Consider the following 25,761-nt stretch of genomic DNA (forward strand, 5'->3'; position numbering starts at 1 on the left):
GCAGCCGTATTACATCAACGGCACTTAGAATAAACGTAATGGCTTGGTATCCAAAGGCGCAAGTTGGAATTATCTTGCTGCTTTTCTCTCTTGCCTCGATATGGTCCGAAGCTCAGGTGAGAAGTTTAAAAAAACAGCATATTGCTCCTACTGAATTACCTGGCACAAAATTTCTCACTTTGCTTGTTTTAACATTTTTGCTGAGTATATTGAGATGCATGCGAATGTTAGGCTAGGCATCTGTTAATCTGCGCCGTGATATACCGCTGGAGAAATTGACTTTACAAGCTCCGTAGTACATATTACTGATACTAAGGTATTTCACAATGTTTCTCTTATTCAGCAAAATAATTTCTGTTCCTCATTATAGAATGTTGGCCCATTAGCTGAAAAGGGCCAGAAAGGTGAACTTTCGTATTACCTTTTGAGCAAGTCAAACCAACGTCATATTGAGTTCAATAATCTTTATAATTATTTTGCACATTCGTTGAACAAGATCTTAACGCAAAAAATGGATAGTCTGTATTTCACATACATCGTTGTGGCATAATAGGTATGGTGTCGTGCTACTGCGTCTAAGGACACGATTCTCATTTCCGGCCATGGCAACTGCATATGTCGATAGACGCAAAACCAAAAAAAAGTATGCGTGTGTATTGTCAGTAGGATGACTCCATTGTTTAACCTACCCGGAGTTCTGCATTACAGTGTTCCCTCATGACCCTCTGTGCAGTTTCGTGAGGTCAAAGGCTACACTTGTATTTTTTAGGCTTAAGTGGTCAGTGCTTCACCGCTGCTTGAAAATGGCAATGCTGCTGAAGACGGTGGCATTCACAAGACAATTTGTTTCGTGTAACAAATACATCTGTATAGATGAAATGTGTGTTTTCGATAATATGCAGCAGTGGTGAAATGGGGATAATATATAAAAATAGCAATGATCAGACTGAATTTCCGTTGTCATCACAGGCTAGGACAGCAATCAGTCATCTATATCCCAGAGCCCCACATATTTCTTGTTGTTCATAATACGTGTAATATAAACGTACACGTAATATGTTCATAATACATGTATGGGGCAGCTTCGAGATCTACAGTTCTACATTGAAATTCTCATTTTCGCCAGGCTAAATCAAGACGCTTTTCCAGTCGTTTTTGTTTTAAAAGAAGGTTAATCCGATTTAATTACGCCAAACTACAACCTCCAGCTTCTTCATGTGCCCAGTTTTGCCGAAAGCTTATTTTACTGAGGGACAGTGATAATGTACGAACATAAAACATAATGTCTAAGAGATGCGGATTCTTTACGGATACGAGCTTATTATTTCAACTTTGTATATACAGGTGGAAAATGACACGGTAGAGTTATCCTTATTTTCTGTTCTTTAGGTGCGGAAATTATTTAGTGCTATTTTTGGTTTGTGCACATAAAAAACAATTGCAGAGGAGAGAAAGAGCTAGCTGGCAACTTCCACCACACACAACTGGCATCACGGCCGCCGGCTCTTCAAGAGAAAATGTAACAGAAAGAGAATCGCTATATAATTATAAGGCACACAGTAGTGGGCCACTCAGCATGCACCTAAATGTAGGCAAACTAGCCTTTTTTTATTGCTCACACATCGAAGTGTGTTGGCCACCGGAGAAAATCGAATCCACGACGTCGTGCTTAGCAGCACAAGGCCATAGCCATTACGACAGTGCTGCTTGAGTTATAAACAAAGAGCTCGTCAAAAACAATACGTGCATAAATGCGTGCAAAAAATGCACTTTACATACTTGAAACGTAATGCCGATTGCTCATCCAATGCACTACGGCATTACATCTCGCTATTGGTACCACTGTATTCAATTTTAGTGATTGTAGCACTGGCGTCAACAATTTGTAGGAAACATTTGTAATACTTTTCTGCGGCTACACAAGGAAATGACTTATTACGTTTCGGTGTGTGTGTGTACGAATGGCACTGCTAAATTAGATGACCTACTATTTCGCGAAAATACATGAACACGATGTTTGACCAACGCTACACATTTGAACAATCACACTGGTAAGAACAAGCAAGAACGGTGAGTAGGCTTTGTCAATGATGTCTCCTGCACAGTGGTATCTCCCTTCGTACACAGCAGGTTTCTTTTCACTATTTTCCTCTTTCTATTCCCCCTTTCCTTTACCCCTTGTGTTGGGTAGCAAATCGGACGCTCGTCTGGTTGTCCTCCCTGACTTTCCTCTCCTCGCGCTCTCTCTCTATCCGTTCTTTTCACTATGCTTTACGTTCACATTAGACAATACTTAAGTAAGACATCGTACAACATAGAGCTTGAGGATAGAGCGTCCATCATTTGTTTAGCGTTTCGCGTTACGCTATCTAGCAAATGAACGTATATCTTGATGTATTTTCACAGCTCTGCCAAGATAAAGCTTTCGACATAAACGCGGACAGACATACAAGCACCATTGAAAACAGACTTTATTTCCTGATGCTGTGTTACACACAAGTTTATGAAGTGGGTAATATAGCCAAACATGGGTGACAACAACGCAGATAGAAATTACAGAAGAAAGACAATGTAGTGAACAAAGACCACGCCTGGAGGTAGCACATCAACATATGCCTCTCAGTCATCTAGTCCACACATAGTCACTATGAGCCAAGTGAAACTCTATTCAAGTCCACTTTCGTGCAGCTTAGGGCCACCGAAGTTGCGCTGGCGCCTTGGATTTCTTGGCAAGAAGTGGTAAACACATGCCTGGAATAATTCGCCCTTGGTATGTCCAAGTTTCGGATGAGGACAAAGGTAAAAATACATCACTTGGGTTCCTACAAGGCCATATTCAGCCCATGCTGAATGTGCTACACACGTTATTAGATTGGGTAGTAAGGCTTACTCCTGCTCAACTCATGAAAGTGGGCAAATATCATTCCCAACCCGCATCCTTCCAATTTGTGCATGATATACTACAACCAATCGATGATTCAGATCTTAGTTACAGCAACGAAACTCCTGCAAGCGTTTCTGCAGACAAAAAGTCACTGAAAGGCGAAAACATAAGGTGTTACATGCACTGAGGTGAGCTGCTGGACAACTATCACAACGTTTTCACAGCCTTCGTGTATACTCTGCTGTTTCAGTGATCCTTGAAAATTGCATGGTAATTAGACTACATCCATTGCTGTGTTATTATGAAAACTAAGTTTTCTTTTATATAACTAATACAATGAAGAGAGGCAGAGTCTATTATTATGGAAAGGAGTACAACAAACGAACAAATGGACGATACAATGTGCGTACTTATCTCGTTTTCTTAACTCACTTGGAATTCGGTACAGGCGAGAAAATTCCGGAACTACAAGCGTGAGTAGTTTTTCAAGTTATATCAGACTCGCTGGAAGAAGCAACAAGGCTAGTCCATTATCTCACCAAACTCGCTTGAAATATTTCAGATTGCGGCCTATCGGAACCAATTCCAAAGATTATCAACGGGACCTTCGTAGCAAGGCCGCAAGTTCCATGGCTGGTAAGATATATTTTTGAAAATAGAATTTAGTTAAATTACCTGCTGTCTCTCTGTACGAAAATGCCTCTGCCAAATATAAAAAATGATTCTTTCTAGACAAATCGCTACTAATTATACAGTCTTTTCACAAAATTAATATGGTTTTGCATGAAAGCTTCTACCCTCATTTTGCAAGTAACTTGAATTTACCAAGAACATATGCGAACTTGCGAAGAGCAATTTCATTACCATGTCATGAAAAAGCTTACTTTCATATCTTGTGGACAGTCAGGTATATTTTCTGGTGTATAGGACTACTTTCAATCTCCTGATTCCTGCATTGGCTGACCAAGTGATTCTATAAAACATGTTCGAGTGATTATGACGCCCTTGGTACCGAGTGGGTATCGCTATACTTCGAAACTATGGGGCCTACTTCAGTATCGAATTTTTGTATAACAAGTTATTTTCAAATTAGGCTCTCCTTCAGAACGCGAGGATTATCTTGTGAATATCCTCTAGTTTTTGGTTGGGAACGATAAATCGTGCATTCCTATAAAATTATAGGGAGCTGAAAATTTTGCAGCCGTCTGTTTTTAATATTATGGGCACCGGGTGTACGGTGTACACGCTTTCCATATTGACAGCAGCGCCAGGTCACAAAACCTAGTGAGGGGGCGGGTCACATTCTATAGGAAGTGTTGCGGATTCACGATGTCCTCTAGCCCGCCGCATTTATCTCGATGCAATCGTGTCCTCGTTGCATATATATATATATATATATATATATATATATATATATTGTAAAGAAGGACAGCTTGGCCTCGGGCGCTGAGAAGGTGGGCGCTAGGAGGAAAGACGACGAGGCAGAGCACAGACCAGCCGGTGCTGGAACAGGTGCTGTCTCTGTGTCTCCCTGATTTCATTACAATGGCGCAGTCAACAATGAACCTGCTTTAAGGCGTTCCAGCCTTAAGCGTTCCTCGCGCGGTTCTTCGGCGTGCGGGGTCCCTCCTGCCCAGGAACGCGGTACACGCTTCCTCAGGTATGGAACCCACCACCCTACCACCGTCACAAGTACCCACTGCACCGTCCGGGGACTGCATCCAAGCCTCCTCGGTGGCTATAGGGCAGGAATCTACTTGTGATCTCGTCCAAACCATCACCAAGCTGACACAACAGCTCGAGGTTAAGACGAACGCCTTCGCATCCGTCAGCGGTTGCGCTGTTCCACCTCACACTGGGACAGCGCTTCGGCCCTTCCATCTCGGGTCCGTCCTGCCTGGGAACGTCGTCCACGTTTCCCTTGGCGAAAATATCATACCCAACACTTCTTCGACTCCTCAGCTACCAAGGTATGCCGTCGATCTTCCTGGGTGGTAGAACCGGCTGCGGCGACAACCACAACGACCGCACTGTCCTTGGAAACCAGCCCTGGTTCCTCGGGCAGCTGGACAGGCCGCCTGGCGGAGATGAGGCGCTGCGACTTCCCGCAGCCGGCTTGCGTAAAAATACCGCCATTTCGCGGCTTTCAAGATGACGCCATGTTTGGGTTCGCACTATCAATGCCTGGGGTGATTGTCATGCTTGGCCAGACCAAAAAAGATGGCTGGTTGCAGCACAACGAATGTTCGGTGCCGCCAAGGCATGGGACAACTACGAAGACATCAAGCAGAGGTCCTGGTCTGAATAAAGTGCAGCTCTGATAGCTGCTTTTGGCCGGCTTCCTTATGCCTGCGATGCGTCCGAACAGCGCGATCCTTCACACTGCGCTCCGGAGTGCTACAGCTTTGATGCTGTGGCAGGTATGCCCTGCAGCCTTCTGACACGAGAGGTCCACCACAGACCCCCTGCGAAGCCTGTAGTTACCGCTACATGTCTCGTTGTGTCAGTAACTGGCATCACACATTGTTTACCAGAGGCCAAGACCACTTGCCATCCACAGCAGTCGGTGACGCGGCCTCCAAGGTCGCCATCGGGTGTGCACATGAAGGCGCCGTCTCTCCGGGTGACGCCGTCGGCTCCATCCGAATTAGTGGGAAACGCCGGGCGCACCAGCGCTGCCGCTAGTATCCCGCTTCCGCTAGATCCACCTATTATTCTGGTCTCGAACTTGGACAGCTCAACTGCACGCAACGTGGCATCGAGCACCGATGAGGAAGAGCTAGCACTTCAGGATGATGCCGGTATCTCCACGGATCCTAGGAACGGCACACGTCTGGACCAGTCCGACCCACACCTCCGGACTTCACAGCAGTCATTGGCCGAATGCGGAGACGTTCATGCCTCGCCTAGCAACTTCTCACTGGAAGGAGCCAGGCAGACCAATACGGCTGCGATCACCATTACTGAAGACCGGAAAGGGTCCGAGGTAATCATCATTGATGACCTTCCTATGCGGCCCAGATCTTCCTATACTATGCATTCCGCAATGCAAGTCGAGGGCCAGTTATCTCCTGCAGATGGCATGAACAATGATCAGGAAGGCAGGGTAGCACCCAACGTTTTAGGGGCGAAGCTCCTTATAGCGGCACCCGTTCGTCCCCGTCGTAGTAGGTAACCACTACGCCACGAAGCACACATAGACACACGCACCACAATGGCAATAAATACCCAACATTAACGAAAGGCCGCGTTTCTAGCGCGTTTCTAACGCGTTTGTGCTAGCGCGTTACGGCCCGTGTAAGAAGCTGGTGTAAGACGCTGTGGCCTCTCCGCCTTACCTTCAACGCGTTTCGAACGCGCTGCCCAAGGCGGTGGCAAGTCAAGTTCAAGTCGAGGAGCGCTTATGAATACAGGGGGTATACTTTCTCAGCAGTCATGTGATGGCGTCGGCAAACGCGGTGCACGTTCCGGCATGTGTAAATGGCTGCGTAAGACGCTGTGGACGCTCCCCCTTACTAGAGAGTACTGCACGTTTCTAACGCGTTTGTGCTAGCGTCCCCTTAAGCGGGAGATCCGATGATTCCCTCCGGAGCTTCGCCCACTCATCATCATTCACCCCGTGGATATGCTGTGATTTTTTTACAAAATCTCCAGGTTCGAGCACCTTGAGAAGCCTTGTTCCGGCAGTGCCAACTGAAAAAGCGCAAGTTGCGTCCCATACGAGCACGGATGCTCAACTCCTCATTGAAGAAGCCACGTCGTAGAGCACACCGATGCATTGCGACCGAACGCGATCAATGGGACTAACCACGTTCAGTGCTACAAACGGTGGTTTGGTGTCAAGAATTTCCTGCCGTATTTTTGTCAAGAGCTACGAGATGATCGTCGGCGGGACCTGTGACCACAGCGCAACAGTCAGTGCCGACCTCCAGAGAAGCTTGTTGCGCGCTGGACGGCTCCCAAATGACGACTTGAATACCTGGAAAAGTTGCGTGGACAAGCGGGTGGAGAAGTAGCTTGGACAAGCGTGCCGGAAACTTGCAGCGTGGCCGAGTGTCTAGAAGTGAGCTTGGCCTCGGGCGCTCGGAAAGCGGGCGCTAGGAGGAAAGACGACGAGGCAGAGAATAGAACAGCCGGCCCAGGAACGGGTGCTGTCTCTGTGTCACCTGATTCCATTACTATATATATTGTGAGCGCTAACTGTGCAGTTCATCATCGTCTTCATGTGTATATACACATCCTCATGATCATCATCATTTTGTCGGGTTGGTGTTCGTGGGCTGTCTCGCGCTGTGTGACAATATAAGAGCTCTGCCTTCGTCCCGGGCGTCGTCTCACAAGTAGTGGAGCGTGCGTTGATCTCCCCTTCCTCTTGCTCTACCGGTCACCCCTGGAGCTCCGCTCTGGTCGACGGTTGTGCTCGCCAACACCAGTCATGGCACAAACCACCGCATCCACTGCTGCTACTACGTCAGCTCCGCCAGCTGGGCCTATTTGTTCCGTCACCGCACCGCAACGCGACCCTCAGGTTTTTTCTGGCCTTCGCGGCGAAGACGTGGAAGACTGGCTTGACCAGTACGACAGGCTGAGCGGTTGAAACCATTGGGACGAGTTAAACAAGCTCCGCAACGTTGCCTTCTACCTGAGGCAGGTCGCCCAAACTTGGTTTTTCAACCATGAGCGCGACTTCCCTGATTGGCCAGCATTTACTGCGCAGCTGCGACAGATATTTGGCACATCTGCTGGGCGCTCCGAAGTAGCGAAACAGAAGCTCGCTACCCGCATCCAGGGAGCCGAGGAATCCTAAACCTGTTACATTGAAGACGTTCTGGCTCTCTGCCGTCGCGCTCAGAGTGACATGCCCGAAGGGGAACGTATCCGCCATATCCTGAAGCGCAACAACTCCATTGCCTTTAACGCTCTTGTAGTCCAGAGCCCCACTTCAGTTACTGTCATCATCACGACATGCCAACGCCTTGCCACGATCGTCTTCAGGCTTTCGTCTTCGACGCGCCTCCTGCGACGCTCACCTTACCGACAACGACGAGTTGCGAGCGCTCATCCGCATCATTGTGTGAGAGGAGCTTCACGGCCATGGTCCACCCAACACCGCCATTGCGTCTCTGCGAACTCCTCCTCCCAATTTGCGCGAGATCATCAAAGAAGAACTGGCATCCATGCCAAGTGTCACACATGCCCGGTCCCCTGCGCCTGTTTGTACTCCTTCGTACGCCGAGATTGCTTCGCGGCCTGCGGTGCCAGTTCCATCTGCACCTGCCACCGTTGTCTGTGACCACCTGGCCTCGATGGCAGCGAAGGCCCCCGTGCAACCATACGACTCTACCTGGCGCCTTTCCCGCCCAGTATGTTTCTACTGTGGCATACGTGGTCATATCTCTCGTTTCTGCCGCCCGCGCCAGCATGATGAACGACGTGGCTATTCCGCCTATGAGAGAGACGATGTGCCCAGATCGGACGCTTACGTTCCAGGACCATATATATCCTCGTCACGTCGCTCGCCCTCACCTCCGTTGCCGCAACACATGTCCCGGTCTTCTCGCTCAACCCGTCGTCGTTCCCCGTCTCTGTTCCACCGTGCTTCATCGCCCCTGCGTCCTGCCTCCACTTCTTTCGACAACAATCCGGAAAACTAGACGCTGCAGTTTTTGGAGGAGAAACTGCTTGTTTGCGAACTGTCCGAATTCCTCCTGCTCGCCCGACTAATTTACTCGCTGTTTCTGTGGAAGGTGTTTCTGTCGACGCTCTTATTGACACTAGCACCGCCATTTCTGTTATTCATCGCGCACTATGCTTCCGTCTAAGAAAAGTGCAAACTCCGTATGTTGGTCCGGTCTTATGTAGCGCCAATGACATTCCGATTTACCCTACATGACAGTGTACTGCTCGTGTCCTCATCGACGGCATTTGCTATACAGTTTACTCTGCTTCCGTAGTGCGCTCATCCGATCATCTTAGGCTAGGATTTCTTGTCAGCTGCATCTGCTGTCATTTCGTGCGGACAGCCACTTATACATATTACGGACACCGAGCTCTGTGACGCTGCCGATTCCTCGCCGCCCCACCTTGTCATAGCGGCAGATTTTGTTCTTCCACCCGGCCAAGTCCGCATTCTCACCATTAGATCTGGCGAAATTATCGACGGCGACGCAGTGGTTTCCCCTTCTCAGCGCTCCATTTTTCGGGGAATCGCTATCGCTTCTTGTCTAGTGCGTTTCTCACGCGGCTGCGCCAGTCTGACCGCCTACAACACGACGTCAGAGCCACTTCTGTTGCCGGAGGGGTCCACTGTTGCCATGCTTATCGACGCAGCACCAGTATGTGTCGCCACTGCTTCGCCTGTTTCCTACTTCGCCGAGTGTACGCCCACGGACGGTTCACCCAGTGCTCTCAGGGCCATTGTGAGTTCAGATCTGAGCCCAACTCAGACTGATGCCTTGCTGACCATCTTAAGGAAACACCAGCCTTGTTTTGACGTGTGTTCGGATGGCTTGGGTAAAACAACCGTGGCCGCTCATGACATCGAAACCGACGGATCCCGCGTCGTTCGTCGCCGCCCTTACCGTGTATCGTCTGCTGAACGGAAAGTTATAGAAGACCAAGTCAACGACATGCTCGCACGGAACGTTATAAGGCCTTCAGCAAGCCCTTGGTCGTCTCCTGTTGTCCTAGTTAAAAAAAGGATGGTTTGGTACGCTTTTGCGTCGATTAGAGGGCACAACAAAATTACCCGTAAGGACGTATATCCTATGCGCCGTATTGACGATGCTTTGGATACCTTACAAGCTGCCGAATACTTTTCGAGCCGCGACTTGCGTTATGAATATTGTAAGATCGCAATGCATGAGCCCGACAAACAGAAGACAGCGTTTGCAACACCCGATGGCCTTTTTGAATTCAACGTAAGGCCTTTTGGTCTGTGCAATGCGCCAGCTACATTTGAACGAATGATCGACACCGTACTACGCGGCCTCAAATGGAAAACCTGCCTATGTTACCTGGACGACATTGTCATCTTTTCGTCCAGCTTCTCCCAGCACCTAGAACGTTTAGACGACGTTCTCACGTGTCTAGCCAAGGCCGGTCTCCAGCTCAATATTAAAAAGTGTCGATTTGCGAGCCGCATCATCAAAGTATAAGGTCACGTGGTCAGCAAGCACGGCATTGAGCCAGATCCCGACAAGGTCGCTGCTGTACAGCATTTCCCAACACCAACCACATCTAAAGACCTTCTTAGCTTTCTCGGATTAGCGTCGTACTTCCGCCGCTTTGTCCATGGCTTCGCGACTATCGCAGCTCCTCTTCATAAACTCCTGACCACGACCATACCCTTTACCTGGACGGATGAATGTTAAGCCGCCTTGCAGACCGTCAAGCGATGCCTCACATCAGGACCAGTGCTTCGTCACTTTGATCCCACAGCCTCTACTATTCTTCACACTGGAATAGGCGATGTCCTGCTGCAGCGGAACCACGCGTCTGAAGACCAAGTCGTGGCCTACGCGAGTCGTACTCTTTCTCCTGCGGAGCGAAACTATACTATCACCGAACAAGAATGCCTCGCCATCGTATGGTCCATACAAAAGTTTCGCCCCTATTTATATGGCCACCAATTCACAATTGCGACTAACCACCATGCTCTGTGTTGGTTGTCCTCCCTGAAGAATCTGTCCGGACGCCTCAGCCGTTGGGTTCTGCGTTTGCAGGAGTACGACTACACTGTCACATATAGGTCTGGCAGGGAACATCAAGATGCTGACGCTTTATCTCGTTGCCCGCTGTCGCCAAATGCCCCTGTCTCACCTTCCCTCCGTTCGGCACCGCCCAGCCAACCGACCACCACCATGGCCCCGGTACGGTTCGTGACCTCGGTCGACATTCTGTCCTCAGAAGACCTCGCCTCCCTCCAACGTGCAGATACGTACTGCCGCACAATTATCGACCGGCTCACTGGCTTATCCCGTCCTCCCAACAGCCGCTTAAGACGACAACTGGCACGGTTTAAACTTCATGATGGCTCATTATTGCGGCAAGTTTACCACCCTACCGGTCACCGATGGGTCCCAGTCGTCCCTCGCTGACTTCGACTGCAAATTTTAGAAGCTTTGCACGACGACGCAACGGCTGGCCACTTAGGATTTCATGAAACCTATGACCGCATTAAGACTCGCTGTTTCTGGCCTGGCCCGTCTACTAGTGTTGCCAAGTACGTCAGTTCGTGTGCGTCATGCCAACATCGAAAATTTCGACCTGTCCCCCCGCCGGCCCTTTACAACAATTGCCGTGCCCGTCCGTTCCCTTTGAATTCGTGGGCATCGACTTATACGGACCCCTTCCGCTTACACCCGCGGGTCACCGCTGGATATATATATATATTCATTCATTTCATTCATTCAATATACTCATTCAATGAATGAATAAGTATATATATATATATATATATATATATATATATATATATAGTACAGCTTTGGCACGCCTTAGCATGACCAGACTGGGAAGGCGTGCGCTCCAGCTAAGCCGTGGTCGTATGTGTTCGAACGCTTGCGTGAATTGGCCAATGCTTTGCTTATTAGGTGCGAGCAAGCGCAAAAATCAAGACAGTCATTACACAAGCGCGCGTCTATTGCTGTTCAGAAAATCATAACATTTCCGTTCTTGCCCTAGCGCCCGGCGTCAGCAGATCTCGTAGGAAGCTCAAACAGCGACAACGCCATCTGGCCAGGACCCGGTAACCCGACCTCAAAAATTCAGGATTCACGTACAAGTATCAGTACCTGCGCACATACCACCGTCAGTAATTATTTCTCTAGTGGTCGCATACCAGCGAATGACATTGCCTAGTTACAATCAACGTAATATTCCAAAAGTTACAGACTATTGTACACCTTGTTAGAAGCATAGTGACACGTATACATGTTTATCTTTCACCGGTGGCCGCTTTCCACCGGCTAACAAACGTTAAACGTTATCGCTCGGCGCAGGACGCGCCTGTATCGGAAGTTTCTAGAACGTTATCGATGCTTCTTTCCGTTGCCTGTTTTCACCGACGCTTATGTTATCTGATTGTATGACCGACGCGAATTGTCTAGAACTTTCTGGAAGACACGCGGGCATCAGGGATTAATCTGGAACCTTCGATGACTCAGGTATAAAAGCCGACGCGTTTCGCCGCTGATCAGATTTTCGACGACCGCTGACTGCGTTCGCCGCTTTCGTTGTGCTTTGAGTGTAGCTTGCTTTTGTGGGCGCAGGTTCGCCCATTAAAGAATCAGTTTCGTCATACACAGTTTTACGACTGTTTACTTCAGCGTCACTACTACGTGACAATAGTATCTCGTTATCCAAACGTGTATCAAGCATATATCGCAGAAAACAAAGAAATGATAAAAATATAAACATTACGTAATGCGCCTCATATTTCTTATTCAGAAAAAAAGTTATGTTTAATGTATTAGGTTAGGCATACGTCGGTAAATGATGCGACCTTCGTAAACACAATTTCCTTGTGCATGAAAGGAGCTTCATGATTAATTCATTCATGTATGATTCGATAGGCCGCCTCAAAAGCAGCAGTCAGGTCTTAACAACATTTTTTTTTACTTTTGCTGCAGTGCAAGTTTACTCGCATAGGTATAGTAATAGTGCATTTCGTAATTTATTATATACAGCAAGCATTCTTGTCCTGTCATTCTCAAAAACGCAGAATGTCGCCTGATTTCACACTTACAAACAGTACTGATCTACGGTATAATCCAAGGTGCTTGTGTGGCACAATAATTTTCCTCGCCGAAGAAACAGTGTGAAGGCTGGAAAACTGCTTACATGTACAGATATTTTGCTTTCAGCGTATTTTCGGAGGTGATATCTTTAATCGTAGACCATTGCATATGCTGTGGTGGCCGCTAAAAAAACTATCCATTTGCACTAAATCCTGTCTTCAAAAGAGGTGACTGCAACGAGCTGCACATGGCAGGGGCTATACCTTAAGATGTCTTGCGACCCTGTTGTTACATATTTCCAATTAATTGAATAACTATTCATTTGATGTTACTTGTGACCGATATTCAAGGATATCGTTATTACCATTGTCGTTTATAATATTTCGCGTGGCTTTGTTGATCCTTCTTTCTCGCGGACTGCTTAACACCGACTGCATACACTTTATGATGCTCTAGAAAAATCACCTCCTAAGATAAACTTGTTTATGAAACGTTAGTTTGAATCTTCGCATTGGAGAGGAAATATATAGTCTTAGTTGATAGCTTGCCTTTGCACAAGGGAAGTCAATATTATTATCCATTAGCATTTCTATATCACAGGCTATTATAGTTACGCACAAAGTTATATGTGTTGGTTAACTTCAAAATGCTCTAGGTGCATTTTATTCACCATTTTAAGGCGACAAACGCATATTATTGGGCCCATTAGGCCAGAATCCTGATTGCGCTTGTGTCCTTTTCGGCGTCGCTTAGCATGAGTATTGCCGCTGAAGATCATGAGCCACACGCTTCTATAGCTAATAATCTAATGGTACGGATGCTGTACTCATTGGTACGTAGACGGAACCCACGCAGAACGGCCAGTGTCAAATTTTTAAACAGTGCCTGTATTGTAGCGATAGCTACATTACGCCAGATTTTCGCCTCTTCGCCGTCGCCGCACTTTGAGCCGTGACCGCACTGTGACGTCAAAGCACGGCCGTCGATTCTCCAGCAACTCGGCTCTTCGCGGTCGCCGCGCGGCCACCGCTCGTGCTGTTGGGCGCTCGCCGCGCCCTTTGTGTGACGTCGCACCACGGTCCTCGATTCTCCGCGACTCGACTCGTCGCGGCCGCCGCGCGGCCACCGCTCCTATAGGCGCCCGTCCGAATTAGCCTGGCAACCGCCACAGCTGGCGCGCTTACCGCGCCCTTTGTGTGACGTCAAACCACGGGCCTCGATTCTCCGGCAACTCGCCTCGTTGCGGTCGCCGCGCGGCCACCGCTCCTGCCGTTGGGCGCTCGCCATTGACGATGTCGCCACAAAAGCCCATTACTTTACGGATCATAGAAGCGTATTCATTGGTGTGAAAAATCCAGTTTTACCCGCTGGTTGACCACAACGTCTCTCCTTTCTTAGTGTAGTGGGAAACCACTAAGTTTAATAACATGTCTAACTACAAGCGAAGCCTTAGAGCAGCCGGGGGTCTGTAACTATCGCTACTTGACTAGGTTTAACCAGAGCTAAGCCACAGCCAATTTTTATTATTTCCCATCTGCTTAGGTGTTCGAGGTAGATCTTACAGTGCCGAAGGCAGCGTTCGAGATTTTGTCATGTACACACCCAATAAATAGTGTATATATGCATCTAAAGCGATAATGATCCTTAAAGCTCGGCGCGACACCTACTGAAACTGGCTTTATTGATGTTGACTGCCCAGGTTGACGGTCTGAACTCAAAGTTTTTGTTGTTCTCCAAGGGTATATCAATGCATACAAAAGAAAACAATGTTGGACACAATCGAGACCACCTAGAGCACCCTTAAGAATTATGGACGCAAACACAAAATCTAGTTAGCTCTTTTAACACAAAGCAGCATTTTTTCCCAGGTTGATAGATATTCAGGCATAAAGCAGAATGATGTACTGGAAAAAGTTTCCAGCTTTAGAAACGTATATTTTCCGATTGAGTTGGTAGAATGTAAGGGCAATGATTTTTTTCTGTATAAAACTTAAATAAAAATGTATAACTACAGCGCGAGAATCGTGACTCCCTAAAGAAAAGCTGTTCATAAAAATACGGGATCCAATGTCTACGGAAGCGATGCTACTGCATCTTTGTGAAAACAAATACCTGACATTCCCTCCAAATTAGTTGTCGCTCGTGTATTTCCCGTTGCAACAATGGTTTTCCCCCCAAGCAAAAATATATGATGCTTTTAGCAATGCTTAGAAGTATTTCAAGAGCTGAATAACGTTGTTTTAGTAGTTATGCGCCTCTTCGTCACTCTGAACAAGAAAATAATGTAACAGGTGTTCATTTCTGTTGTAGGTTCACCTCAAGATGATACCTAGGAAAGGAAAAGCAAAAAGCTGTGGTGGAAGCCTGATTGCAAGGGACGTGGTTCTGACTGCTGCAAACTGCGTAAAAGACGGGTAATGCAAATGAACCAAGTACTGCATGAAGCACTGATAATCATTGCAAGGTGGCATTTATTACAGACATTCTAATTGTAAATGTTGCACATTATTGGAAAATTTAGCAATTGGCTAATGCGACCAAACACATCGCTCATTTTCTTTTATTCTAAACTTTATGTGGCTTGTCTCTCGTGTTTTTTTTTATCGACAACTCCTTGACCTGGGCAGTTCACTTGTGTTGTTCACGCGGGACAAATACGAAAACGAACACATAAGACTGCAGCGTCAGTCCAGTAGTGCTTTCCTTTCCATTTCGATAGAACACGAACAGATCAAATATTAGCGCCCATCTTGTCATATGTTCTGCTTAGTGTCTCTGATTTGCGGCTTTAGAAGGTTGTTTCCAGTGTTCTCATATTTAAGAGTCCAATGTCAGGTTTGGGAAAACGCGTGCAGGTAAATGAAGTTTCACAGCAATAGCACTTGTTGACGCATATGTTCATTTGAAAAAAAATTATTCATGCCTTTGTGCTAGGTGTTAGTGAATGCTTTAGGAAGACCAGCTCTGTTTACCATCTTGGGTGAAGGTAAGATTATCCCCATATGTATATATTGTACAGGGCTACAGGCTGTCATATGTCCCGGATAAGTTTATAACAAAATGCGTGAGAATACAAAGTGACACGATAGTATGGCGGTGTTATCAAAGTGAAGGAGCTGCACGTTCAGGATCTTGATTGCTCTTTCGCTTAGTGTCTCTGTTCTTATACCTTAACCCATACCATACCTTATCATTTATGTGTGTGTGTGAGTGTAAGATGTCTTCTGGATTGCACATTTTAGTGTGCATAACATCATTTTCATGTGCTGTAATTTTTGTGCAACTTCGTTACACAAATGTTACAGGAGCATGTGGTAAGTCCTCAGAGAAAATGACAATGTTGCTTTCGTTGACGCCATGTGAGAGGCAAAGCGGAAGGAAAATGGCCGAGCTGCAAGCGTAAAGATGCGGTAGTGTTGTCTGGGTCATTTAAGCCCATACCTTATTTTCACATTTTAGCACCACACCCAGAGACACGAGTTTCTCTGTCAAACTAGCATGTTGCTCTTTTCTTCATGTACGCGCCAGTTAAATCCGGCTTCGCGCATAAGAGCGTAACAATACACCCTACAAAAGCCCTCATACCACACGTTAAACTCTCTTTTGAAACAGCGAAGTCTTATGGTCCATAAAATGTAAAAATTTTGCAGATATTCTTTTATAATATTTTCGATATGCGTTCAATAGTTTTCGTCCTAAGTAGCGTTCTCTCCATATACGGATAACATTCTTTTTCACATGTACGTTCTTCCAGGCACAGATTATACCGCAAGATCATGGCATACTACAACAGCACCGCGCCATTCAGTGGTCGTTCTATTAAGGTTACTAAAGGTATAGTTCATGAAAAGTACAGACATCCTTCTAAGGGTTACGACATCGCTTTGCTAAAGGTGAGTGAACTCTTCAACTCAATGTGAGACGCTCTATATGCCTATTATTTCACATATATGAGAAGAAATGGAACCGTTAGGCCGATTTTTATTAATCATATAATTGTTTGCTTGTTATGATATAATTACGATAAGTTTACATGTTGTTTCTAACAACACGTTTCAAAAGCTTATTTTGGATGGCTCGGCGGCAACGACGCTTATCTCGTGGCAACAAAGTGCCTCTCATATGACTTCATTTTCGTATCCTCAGAAGATGCTTCAACATTATACAGCCATCGCGTATACAGTCCCAAAGAATAATGGCGGAAGCCATTAACAGAATGGCTGACTACGGTAATGCGATTAGCGTTCAAACAATGTAGTGACACACTGTATTGCTGAAGTTACGTTAATCTAAAACCTCTAGTTGTCTCTCTGATACTTTCCTTGCTTTTGTTACGTCGCTAATGCACTGTTCCGGCATCGTCCCACTTTTCTGCGGGACACGCTTGCCAATGTCACCCTTAAGTATGACGGCATGAAGACGGCTGTAGAATGGTGCTGTGAGGACGATGGGCTGACGATGAATGAATGACGTTGATGGATCGTCAAAATCGGCATCACAGCGACGGCGTGATGACATTGAGATTACGCCTCTGAAGTGATCGCGGTGGTGAAACGATAACGAAGATGACAACCACATGATGACAATGGTATGCGCAATTTGCGATGGCATGGTGATGATGATGATGACATGGGACGAGTGGGATGACGAAGTCAGAACGATGATATTGGAATGACCATAATGGCATGGCAAGAGTTTGAGGACAATAGGATGATGGCGATGGCGCGACGAAGACTGTATAACGAAGTCTGTATGACGGCATGGTGAAAGTCAAATGACCAAGCTGAAGTGATGACAATAAATGACTAGGACGGCCTCACGACGAGGGTATGGCAGCTCATGCCAGTGACGACAACGATATTAAGTTTAGGAGTAGAAGCCAGCGATAAAACGATACCATGACGACGATGGCATGGCGGCAATGATATCATGACAATTGTGTGATGACGATAGGGTTAGGATGACGGCATGACTAGAGGCAAATGACGAAACTGGAGCGATTACGATGAACGACCTTGATGACCCATTTTTCACTTTGTATATTAACGCGTTTTCCAACAAACATAAAGAGTTCGTAATTTGTACTTCGTCCGCCTGCGTCCTTGTTCCTTTATTTGAGATATGTTTTCGCCAATGTAAAACTCACGCAACGTAATCATGAACAGTATAACAGCGAATGCATAATAATGACGTTTATTGTTTCATTCATGAGGACAAAATGAGCCACAGTTACTCATTCTCCATGTACCACTTTCTGGGGCTCATCTTGCATCGTCCTAAGGATTGTGGCGGCACGCACTTGGAGGCATCTTGGCGCGCAGCATTTTCATGGATGTTGCGCAAATCAATAGAACTGGTGCCGACGGTTTCTCTTTGCAGTTTAAGATAATACACTTTCTAGAATTTTGCTCAGATTGAAGCAACCGAAAGCAAATATAGGTTATGAACCCGAATAACGAGTGTTTCCTTCACACCGCTATTTCCATATTCATTTGTAAATGTTTGGCGCAGCTTTCACAACCAGTACCGGAAACTGATAGGTTCGTGAGGCCTGTATGCCTTCCGAAACCTGAAGCGAGAACGAGGCCAGGAAGGATGCTTCTTGCTGGATTCGGCGTTGCCATTTTTCGTAAGTACGCACCAATGGTACTCACCAGGATAAATAAGAATGAGTGTTGCACACAATTATTTTAACCACACCTAGACATCTGTCAAGGTGGCACTGAGAAAAGCTCACATAATAACGCAACCCCCCCCCCCCCCCCCGTTTCGGCACTGTGCAATGTACCACAGGCCGCACTTGCTGTGGGCAATGTGACATCTACAGCGCTATCTACGTTCACATCTGAATTCTTCTAAATATGGTCACAACTGAGACACAGTTCGCACAAACCATGTATCCCATGCTTGTTCTTGAACATTTATTTCTAAATCACAATAATTTTTTTATATTGTATAAAGTTGGAATATACAAGAATTAAGTTTTTTATGGTATATACAACTTTATATCCTAAGTAGAAGAGCCACCGCGGTTGCTCCAAAAGTGCTGAAAACGGGGGGCTCGTGCCGCCGGAGTGGGACCGCCACCTTAAGTACGCGATGATGAACATAAGAAGCAAACGAATCAAATAAAATTATGGGGAGTATGTTATGGTTATTTATACAGTATTAACGGCACTCCTTTACAAAATCAAACATGTTCTTGCAATAGCAATTCCACACGAGAAAATGTTATTTAAATTTAGGCAAAGTTTTTCCATATATATCGCCAGCTTCTACTGAAACGCAGAATGTGAGGTGAAAATTGATGCAAATGCCGTTTTGTTTTATCTAATGCTAACAAGAAACAATAAAAATGTCCCGGCTATCTATTCCTTCTCTGTAAGAATATGCATTATAATAATTTAGTCCATATTTCTGATCTTTGTGCAACCGCCAACCCAAGCGTAAATCTGGGCAATCACAAAATCAAGGTCTAGGGATACTACGCGAACGACGAAGGAAATTATAATTGCATATTGAATACGCAATTTTTGCTATAGGCGCTGCCTTATTCCCTTGATTAAGCTGCCTTAACAACTATAAAGACAAAGTCAGTGCAATGATGCAAAACGTAGGCTTCATAATTTTTGGTCTTCTCTAGAATTTGTTATCGCAGGTAAGAAATGATCATTGATAGGACCAATAAATTTCCAAGGGCAATGAATGTTAGAGCTCTGTGAATATTTTGTAGGAGTGATGAGGACCCAAAACAGATAATTAAGAAAAGGAAGTGTCTGTACTTGGCCCACCACTTTAAAATAAATTGTGAAGATTTACGTGCCGAAACCATTATGAGAGTATGGAGCACACCATTGGGGGGGGGGGGGGGGGGCTCCGTAAAAAAATTTGACCACCCGGCATTCTTTGACGCTCACCCAATGCATGGTACACGGGCTTTCTTACATTTCGCCCCCATAGAACGGCGGCTGCCGCAGCTGGGATTCGATCCCGCAACCTTGGGCATAGCAGCGCAAAGTCAAAGCCACTATGCCACAACGGCGGGTGGCAAACCACTCTCGTAAAAGTCGGTACAGTGCTAGTTGTGGCGATGTGCTCCACTTTTTCTATGAGTGTAGAACTTTCTTTACGCAAAAATAATTATGGCTGGAACCAGCATATAAAGATAAAAGAATGCTATAAACGTGTCAGTTAATCAAGCTAGGTACTGCATGTGCAGTCTTCTATCACACTACATATAAACAGAAGTTAGGATGAATAATTGGGAGTGTTGGTTAAGCATGATCTGAAGTGAAGGCGCGAAAACGACGACGGACGAAGAGAGAACACACACACACAGGGCGCCAGTCCTAACAATGTTTAATCAGAAAAAAACGCCACTATTTTATACTGGGAGTGCAATCACAGCTTCTCAGTGCTCATTCGCCTTCAGGTAAAGCAATTCTTTGCGTGATAGTGATATTGATGCTACACTTACCCACTTATCACCTGCCTCAATGACGTGTTTGGCCTCAATTATTAATCGAACCCATTTGTCACGGCTTCTAGCAACCTTCTAGTGTGTGTGTTCTATCTTCGTCCGTCTTAGTTTTCGCGCCTTCACTTCAGATCATTTAAACAGCGTTCTGCTTACCCCCACATGACGTTGTCCGTGTCGGATTCGCATAAGCACGCGAAACATGTTACTTCTTGCCTTCTGGCTGCATACATTCGTGGGTTCCCAGTTTGTACTTTTCCCTAATGGTTAATCACTGCTGATGTCATAAGTGTTGGGTCGTTCGACTCGGTCAGAACCACTTTGCTCTGGTTATTACACATAATGAAACGGACATTGAGACGAGCTGTACACGTGTCAGAGGGGATGGTCTTAGCTATGTAGACAATTTTTTTTTTACCTAACCTAGAATAGTTGTATTACCAGAGGCATGTGCGAAGGCAGTAGTCTTCTAGCACTCACCCTGAACAAATAGGAGGTCAAGGCGAAAAAGTAAACGGGCAAGTAAAGATGTTTGCTACGTTACTCCATTGTCTAGTGTTGTTATATTCCTGCAAGCCGGCGTCGAGATGCGTACGGGGATTCTTCTAGTTATATTCCTGCAAGCCGGCGTCGAGATGCGTACGGGGATTCTTCTAATTAGCCTTTTTGCCTGATGGACACAGGACACACTCATAAAGTGAAGGCATAAATGAAATAAAGTAGTTTATACTTCATGTCTGGCATTTGTTTTGTGAATTGCATTAGAACTGCCTAAAAATAGGTATTAAAAGAATTAATTCATCAGGATGTCGGAATAAAAATAACCAATATATTGCATTTATTCTTCTCCGGAACATGTAAAATGACACATTTGACTTTGGTTTGCTGATGCGTTGTTGTTTTTTATTACAATTATGGATTCGCTTTTTTGCATGAAGATGGGAAGAAAGCTGATCGAGTCCTTTATTACCTGACGAGGGCCTTATCAGACGAAGATTGTCGCGTGGCACTGACTCAGCAATGGCACCGTTGTGTTCACGTGAAAAAGGAACTGCTCATGTGCTCCAAACATCGCACTCAGCGGATGTATAAGGTGCGTAAATTTAGTTTGTCATGATTCTCGAATGTACTCCATTTTCAGTGATGTATTCCACATTGTCGCTCACAAGGCTGCTCGAATAATATATGGCACAGACATATTCATGTCTAAGTGCAAAGGTAGCATCTGAAAATGCCTGACCTAATCATAAACTACCAACCAGTTGTCCATAAAATAAAGTGTAATTTTGAACGCACTTTTCCTAAACGTCAACTTGCAGAGGGCATTCGCGCGGGTTTCAAAAAGAAAATGACTGGCAGATGAAAATTCCAGGCCTCAGTTGTGGGGTGCGTTTTATATGTAAACTCGCAAACTGTCTTTGAAATGAATGCACAACTGAACCCACAGAAGCTTACCCATGAACTGGACGGAGTTGTAGTTACGTTTATGTTGGAGTAGTGCCTACCGTGAACTAAAATTTACCCATTTTAAAACACAAGAGTGTTAACGACGTAGGGAGAAGAAAGGCACTAGTTGCGTCTTCAAGTTTTCTTTTTGGTGACATCCTTAGCGTCAGTTTGTTTTGAGAGTAATATACATATAAGCTCGAGTCTAGCACGCAATAAAACATGTGATTATCTCGATCCCCCTATCTTATATCTGCGCCACCAAGAAGGCCATTTACTAATCTTGAATTACTTTTCCGTTGCGTCATCCAATTTCATCCTATGCCCGCATATTTCTCAAATGTTTTCAAGCTAATACATTTCCTGCTTTTCTTGTTTGCAATACCTTCTAGCATAGCTGGTTGTGGCTTACTTTTTCTGCGCATTATATTATTTACTCAAGTACGTTTTATTTTATTTTCTGCAGTAGAAATACAGTGACACCTTTGATACAAAAGTTTTTGTAGTTTTCATGTGTTATTGTTAGAACTATTATGTCGAGATCAATCACACGTTGATAAGTTATTAGTTACTTTCAATATTCATTCCTATCCTGCAACTTTTAACAAAATATGTAAGAGGTTTTAGAATACACTGCTCTATACATTATTTCATCAATGGACTTCCTTTGTCTTGCCTTGGTTCCTCGGGTGTACATGGTCGTTATAAACGTAGCTGGGTACATCCGTAAGAGTCTCAGAGAACATTATAAATACTTCCCACACCAGGCTTCTGAACTTTGCCGCAGCGTTTTGTCTAATATCCTTCAAGAGCATCGTGATGCACTGGCACTCGCAGCCGTCAATATTTGTTGAAAGTTCTTCATTTTTATGGCCCTAAATCTACATATGGTCGTCTGTGTGCATTCGCAACGACTCAACAGAACGGATTTTGGAGCATTCACTAATGTCCGGAGAGCTGGCGACATCAGTGGTTACCACGATCCACTAGATTTAGTAATGATCGCCTTACCACAAAGCATTTCCGACAATGTTAGACTTTTCTTAAAATGGAGGCTCTAGTTAGCTGCCAGATGATGATCGGAACTTCTACGTCAGCATAACATAGTGTAACTATAATGAGCCAGCGACATTGCCTATGAACATCTAGCCTGGCAAAAATTGGTGTTTGTGGCATAACAAACTTTTGCGTCTAACCTGAAAGCGTTGCAGGGTCATTGTGCATTTACTTATATTTCGTGATTATATTTTTCACTTCTGCATTCTGCACCACTTCGCGATTGGTCTTCTCAGATATAGTGTCCCAAGCTTTCTATTGGGCGAGACAGCGACCGAAATACGTGTACGAGCCCAGTGGCCCATTTTCACTGCTCGGCAATACAAGAGACAGCACATATCTAGTGCCCGAAACTACTAGGCAACTTGGAACACTGCACACAGTGCTGTAATCAGGTTACATAGCCAGAAACATAGATGCACAAAATTTTGCCGAAGTAGGTTAAGAATGGGAACCTCATTAAAATAAAGGGCGCGTGCATACATATTCCTATAAGTTTCCATATCAATCTGTAAAAATGTGATTAGAAAAGACATGAAATTGCGCGTAAGTAAACTGTATCGTAAGAAGAAAACTACAATAATTAAGACATAATATTAAAGGTAAAAATAACAAATTGCTAAGATGTATAAAATTCAGCATAGATTTCTGTAGTATAAAAAAGTTACGTATGCAAAAAGACTCACTGGAAAAAATAACATTTGTGGGTCAAATATTTTACGTTATCGGATACATTTTCTATCAATTATAAAAATAAAGGTAATTTGTGGTATTCTTAATAAAGGAATGGAGGTTTTTTCCCAGTAATGCGTCAATAAAAGGAAACAAGAGTACTTATAATTTATATATATTAGTATGAAAAGAGAGCGATTAAATGTTACAGAACACATATGCCTGGTGGATCACGTCTGTGCTGTAGATATGTATTTCGGTTTAGCTATTTAATATGTGTATTTTTGCTATACGTGTAAATTTCGCAACATTGACAGATGCATGCATGTTTGGGGAATGTTCTTAACCGGACGTATTTTCTACGCAGGAAGATACTGGCAGCCCGGTTACGGCGTACACTCGTAAAGGGAGAAAGATAAAATCATTCCAGTATGGGATTGTGTCCTTCTTCGACAAGACCAACCGCGGACCAGCGCCCACTATACAAACAAGAGTCTCGAAGTACATGAATTGGATCATCTATTCCATCGACAATATTAGCAGATGGAAAAATATTGTTAAATCGAGGTGACATGACTGATGTCAAGGATTCAAATATGTGGCACAGACCTGTGAGAAACACATAGTAAGAAATAATAAACTCACATTAGACATTGTCGCTATGGCATTTTTTATGTATTTTAGTTCTCCTATTTTCTCTTGTCATAAAAGCCGTTTTGGGTATTGCTACGTTTGAGATATTTTATATTTAAAGAGCAAATTTTAAAACAAGCGTGCTAGAGTGCGGGAATTCTATGAATTGAAAGCACGTGAGAAGTAATTACTCAATTGGCGACCTGCATCTGTTTATAGTAAATGATCAATGATTAAAGAGAGAGAGGAAACCATCGCATAATCGTTCACGGACCAGATAATAAGATCAGACACTTAATTCAGTTATATGAGTTTCTGACCTCACACCAAAAATGAAAATTATTTATGCCGATGTATGGAATGTGTAACAATCGCTATTTTGAACCTGTGCCGGTCACACGCGCTACTCCAAATAAATGTAAAAAGGAGTGTCCAGAATAATCATTTTGCCACAGGTAAGTAATAATTGATATTAACGCCCAAGATCACCCCATGGTCTGTGAGAGAGAACATAACGTGGGATAATGTAGACTTTATTTCGCTCACCTGGTAATACTTATTATGTGCCAAATGAATAGCGCGCATGCGTTTAAACATTTTATCTTCAATAGAAGGCGGCCGCTGACACTGATAATCCAACCAGTGATCTTGTACTCTCCCCTGTATGTCACATTATGCAGGCAATACTTCGGCTCGGATTGCTGAAGTTCTAGCGCGGCCATGTCACATAGATGGCGAGTGTAGTGGAGTTCATTTCAAAGATAAATGCAGAAAAATTCAGATGGTCTCTTAAGCTATCCCTAAGATGACTTGAAACCGAAAGCCCAAGTGCCGATGGAATAATTAGCCAGTTTAATTAGCCACTTTAATTCGCCGAATCATCCCTCCTATTGCTCTGAGTCATCCAGTTCAATCGCTGAGTAATCCACTTTATTCACTGAGCTATCCACCTAAGATCGCCGAGTCATCCCTCTTAATTTGCTCTGATTCCTCTTCATTACCTTCAGATTCTTCTTAATTCGCTTTGATTCCTCTTATTTGTTTCGTCCCCCTTTTTAATTCACTTTGATTCCTCTTAACTCGCTTTGATATCACTTACATCGCATTGATTCATCTTAATTCAGTTTGATTCCTCTTAAATCGCTTTGTCCTCCTTCCTAATTCGCTTTGATTAGAGCACTGCCCGGGCTCGGGCTTACCCGAAAGCCCGGGCCGGGCCGGGTAGGGCAGTTTTTTCACGGGCTCGGGCCGGGCTCGGGCACGGCGTGTGCTTTCTGACCCGGGCCCGGGCCGCGCTTGGACTTCCTGGTGGTGTGCATGTAACCTGCAGCGAGTTATCCTCGCGCATCTCGACTCTGAAAAACGTGTTTTTCGGTCTCGGGCCGGGTTTAGGCCGGTTTAGAGCCGGGCTCAGGCTGGGCTCGGGCTTAAGGTAAAGGGGTGGTGGGCCGGGCCGGGCGGGTAACGTAGATTATTTCCGGGACCATGCCGGGCCCGGGTCTGACCATAAAGCTTTTGGTCGGGCTCGGGCGGGCAGCCCAACGTAAAAACGGGCCTGGGTGGGGCCCAGGCGGAAAAAATCGGCCCGTGCAGTGCTCTAGCTTTTAGTACTCTTAGGACAGTTTTACTCCTCCTAATTCGCATTGACATCCTCCTTAATTCGCTTTGTCAACCACTCATGTTCATTCATGCTTTCGCCTGATTTGACTGTTCACGCCACCAAATGCGAGCGAGCTCTCGAGCTTAAAACACAAACGCAAACACATTGGAGAGCTCACTTGTCTTTTTTATACGATACATGCTGACGGCCTGTTTTCGCTCAATGAAGTTGAAGTTGGACTGAACGATGAGAC

General features: G+C 45.2%; 1 protein-coding gene across 1 annotated transcript; it reads left to right on the plus strand.

The window, feature by feature from the left end:
- Positions 1-23,927, plus strand: LOC119464777 (mast cell protease 4-like). Its single transcript, XM_049655664.1, has 8 exons — positions 1-116; positions 3,333-3,357; positions 3,447-3,520; positions 14,935-15,038; positions 16,379-16,517; positions 18,136-18,253; positions 21,040-21,194; positions 23,643-23,927. The coding sequence occupies exons 1-8, from the start codon at positions 39-41 to the stop codon at positions 23,844-23,846; spliced, it is 897 nt and encodes a 298-aa protein (XP_049511621.1). The 5' UTR covers positions 1-38; the 3' UTR covers positions 23,847-23,927.
- Positions 23,928-25,761: the final 1,834 nt, after the last annotated feature.

Source organism: Dermacentor silvarum, chromosome 9 (genome assembly GCF_013339745.2).
Source record: "Dermacentor silvarum isolate Dsil-2018 chromosome 9, BIME_Dsil_1.4, whole genome shotgun sequence".
Taxonomy (NCBI): domain Eukaryota; kingdom Metazoa; phylum Arthropoda; class Arachnida; order Ixodida; family Ixodidae; genus Dermacentor; species Dermacentor silvarum.

Excerpts from the sequence above, each read along its gene's own strand:
- LOC119464777 (XM_049655664.1), top strand. The coding sequence starts at position 39 with ATGGCTTGGTATCCAAAGGCGCAAGTTGGAATTATCTTGCTGCTTTTC. Across the intron at positions 117-3,332 it reads CGATATGGTCCGAAGCTCAG|GCGAGAAAATTCCGGAACTA; the intron begins GTGAGAAGTTTA and ends AATTCGGTACAG. Across the intron at positions 3,358-3,446 it reads AAAATTCCGGAACTACAAGC|ATTGCGGCCTATCGGAACCA; the intron begins GTGAGTAGTTTT and ends GAAATATTTCAG.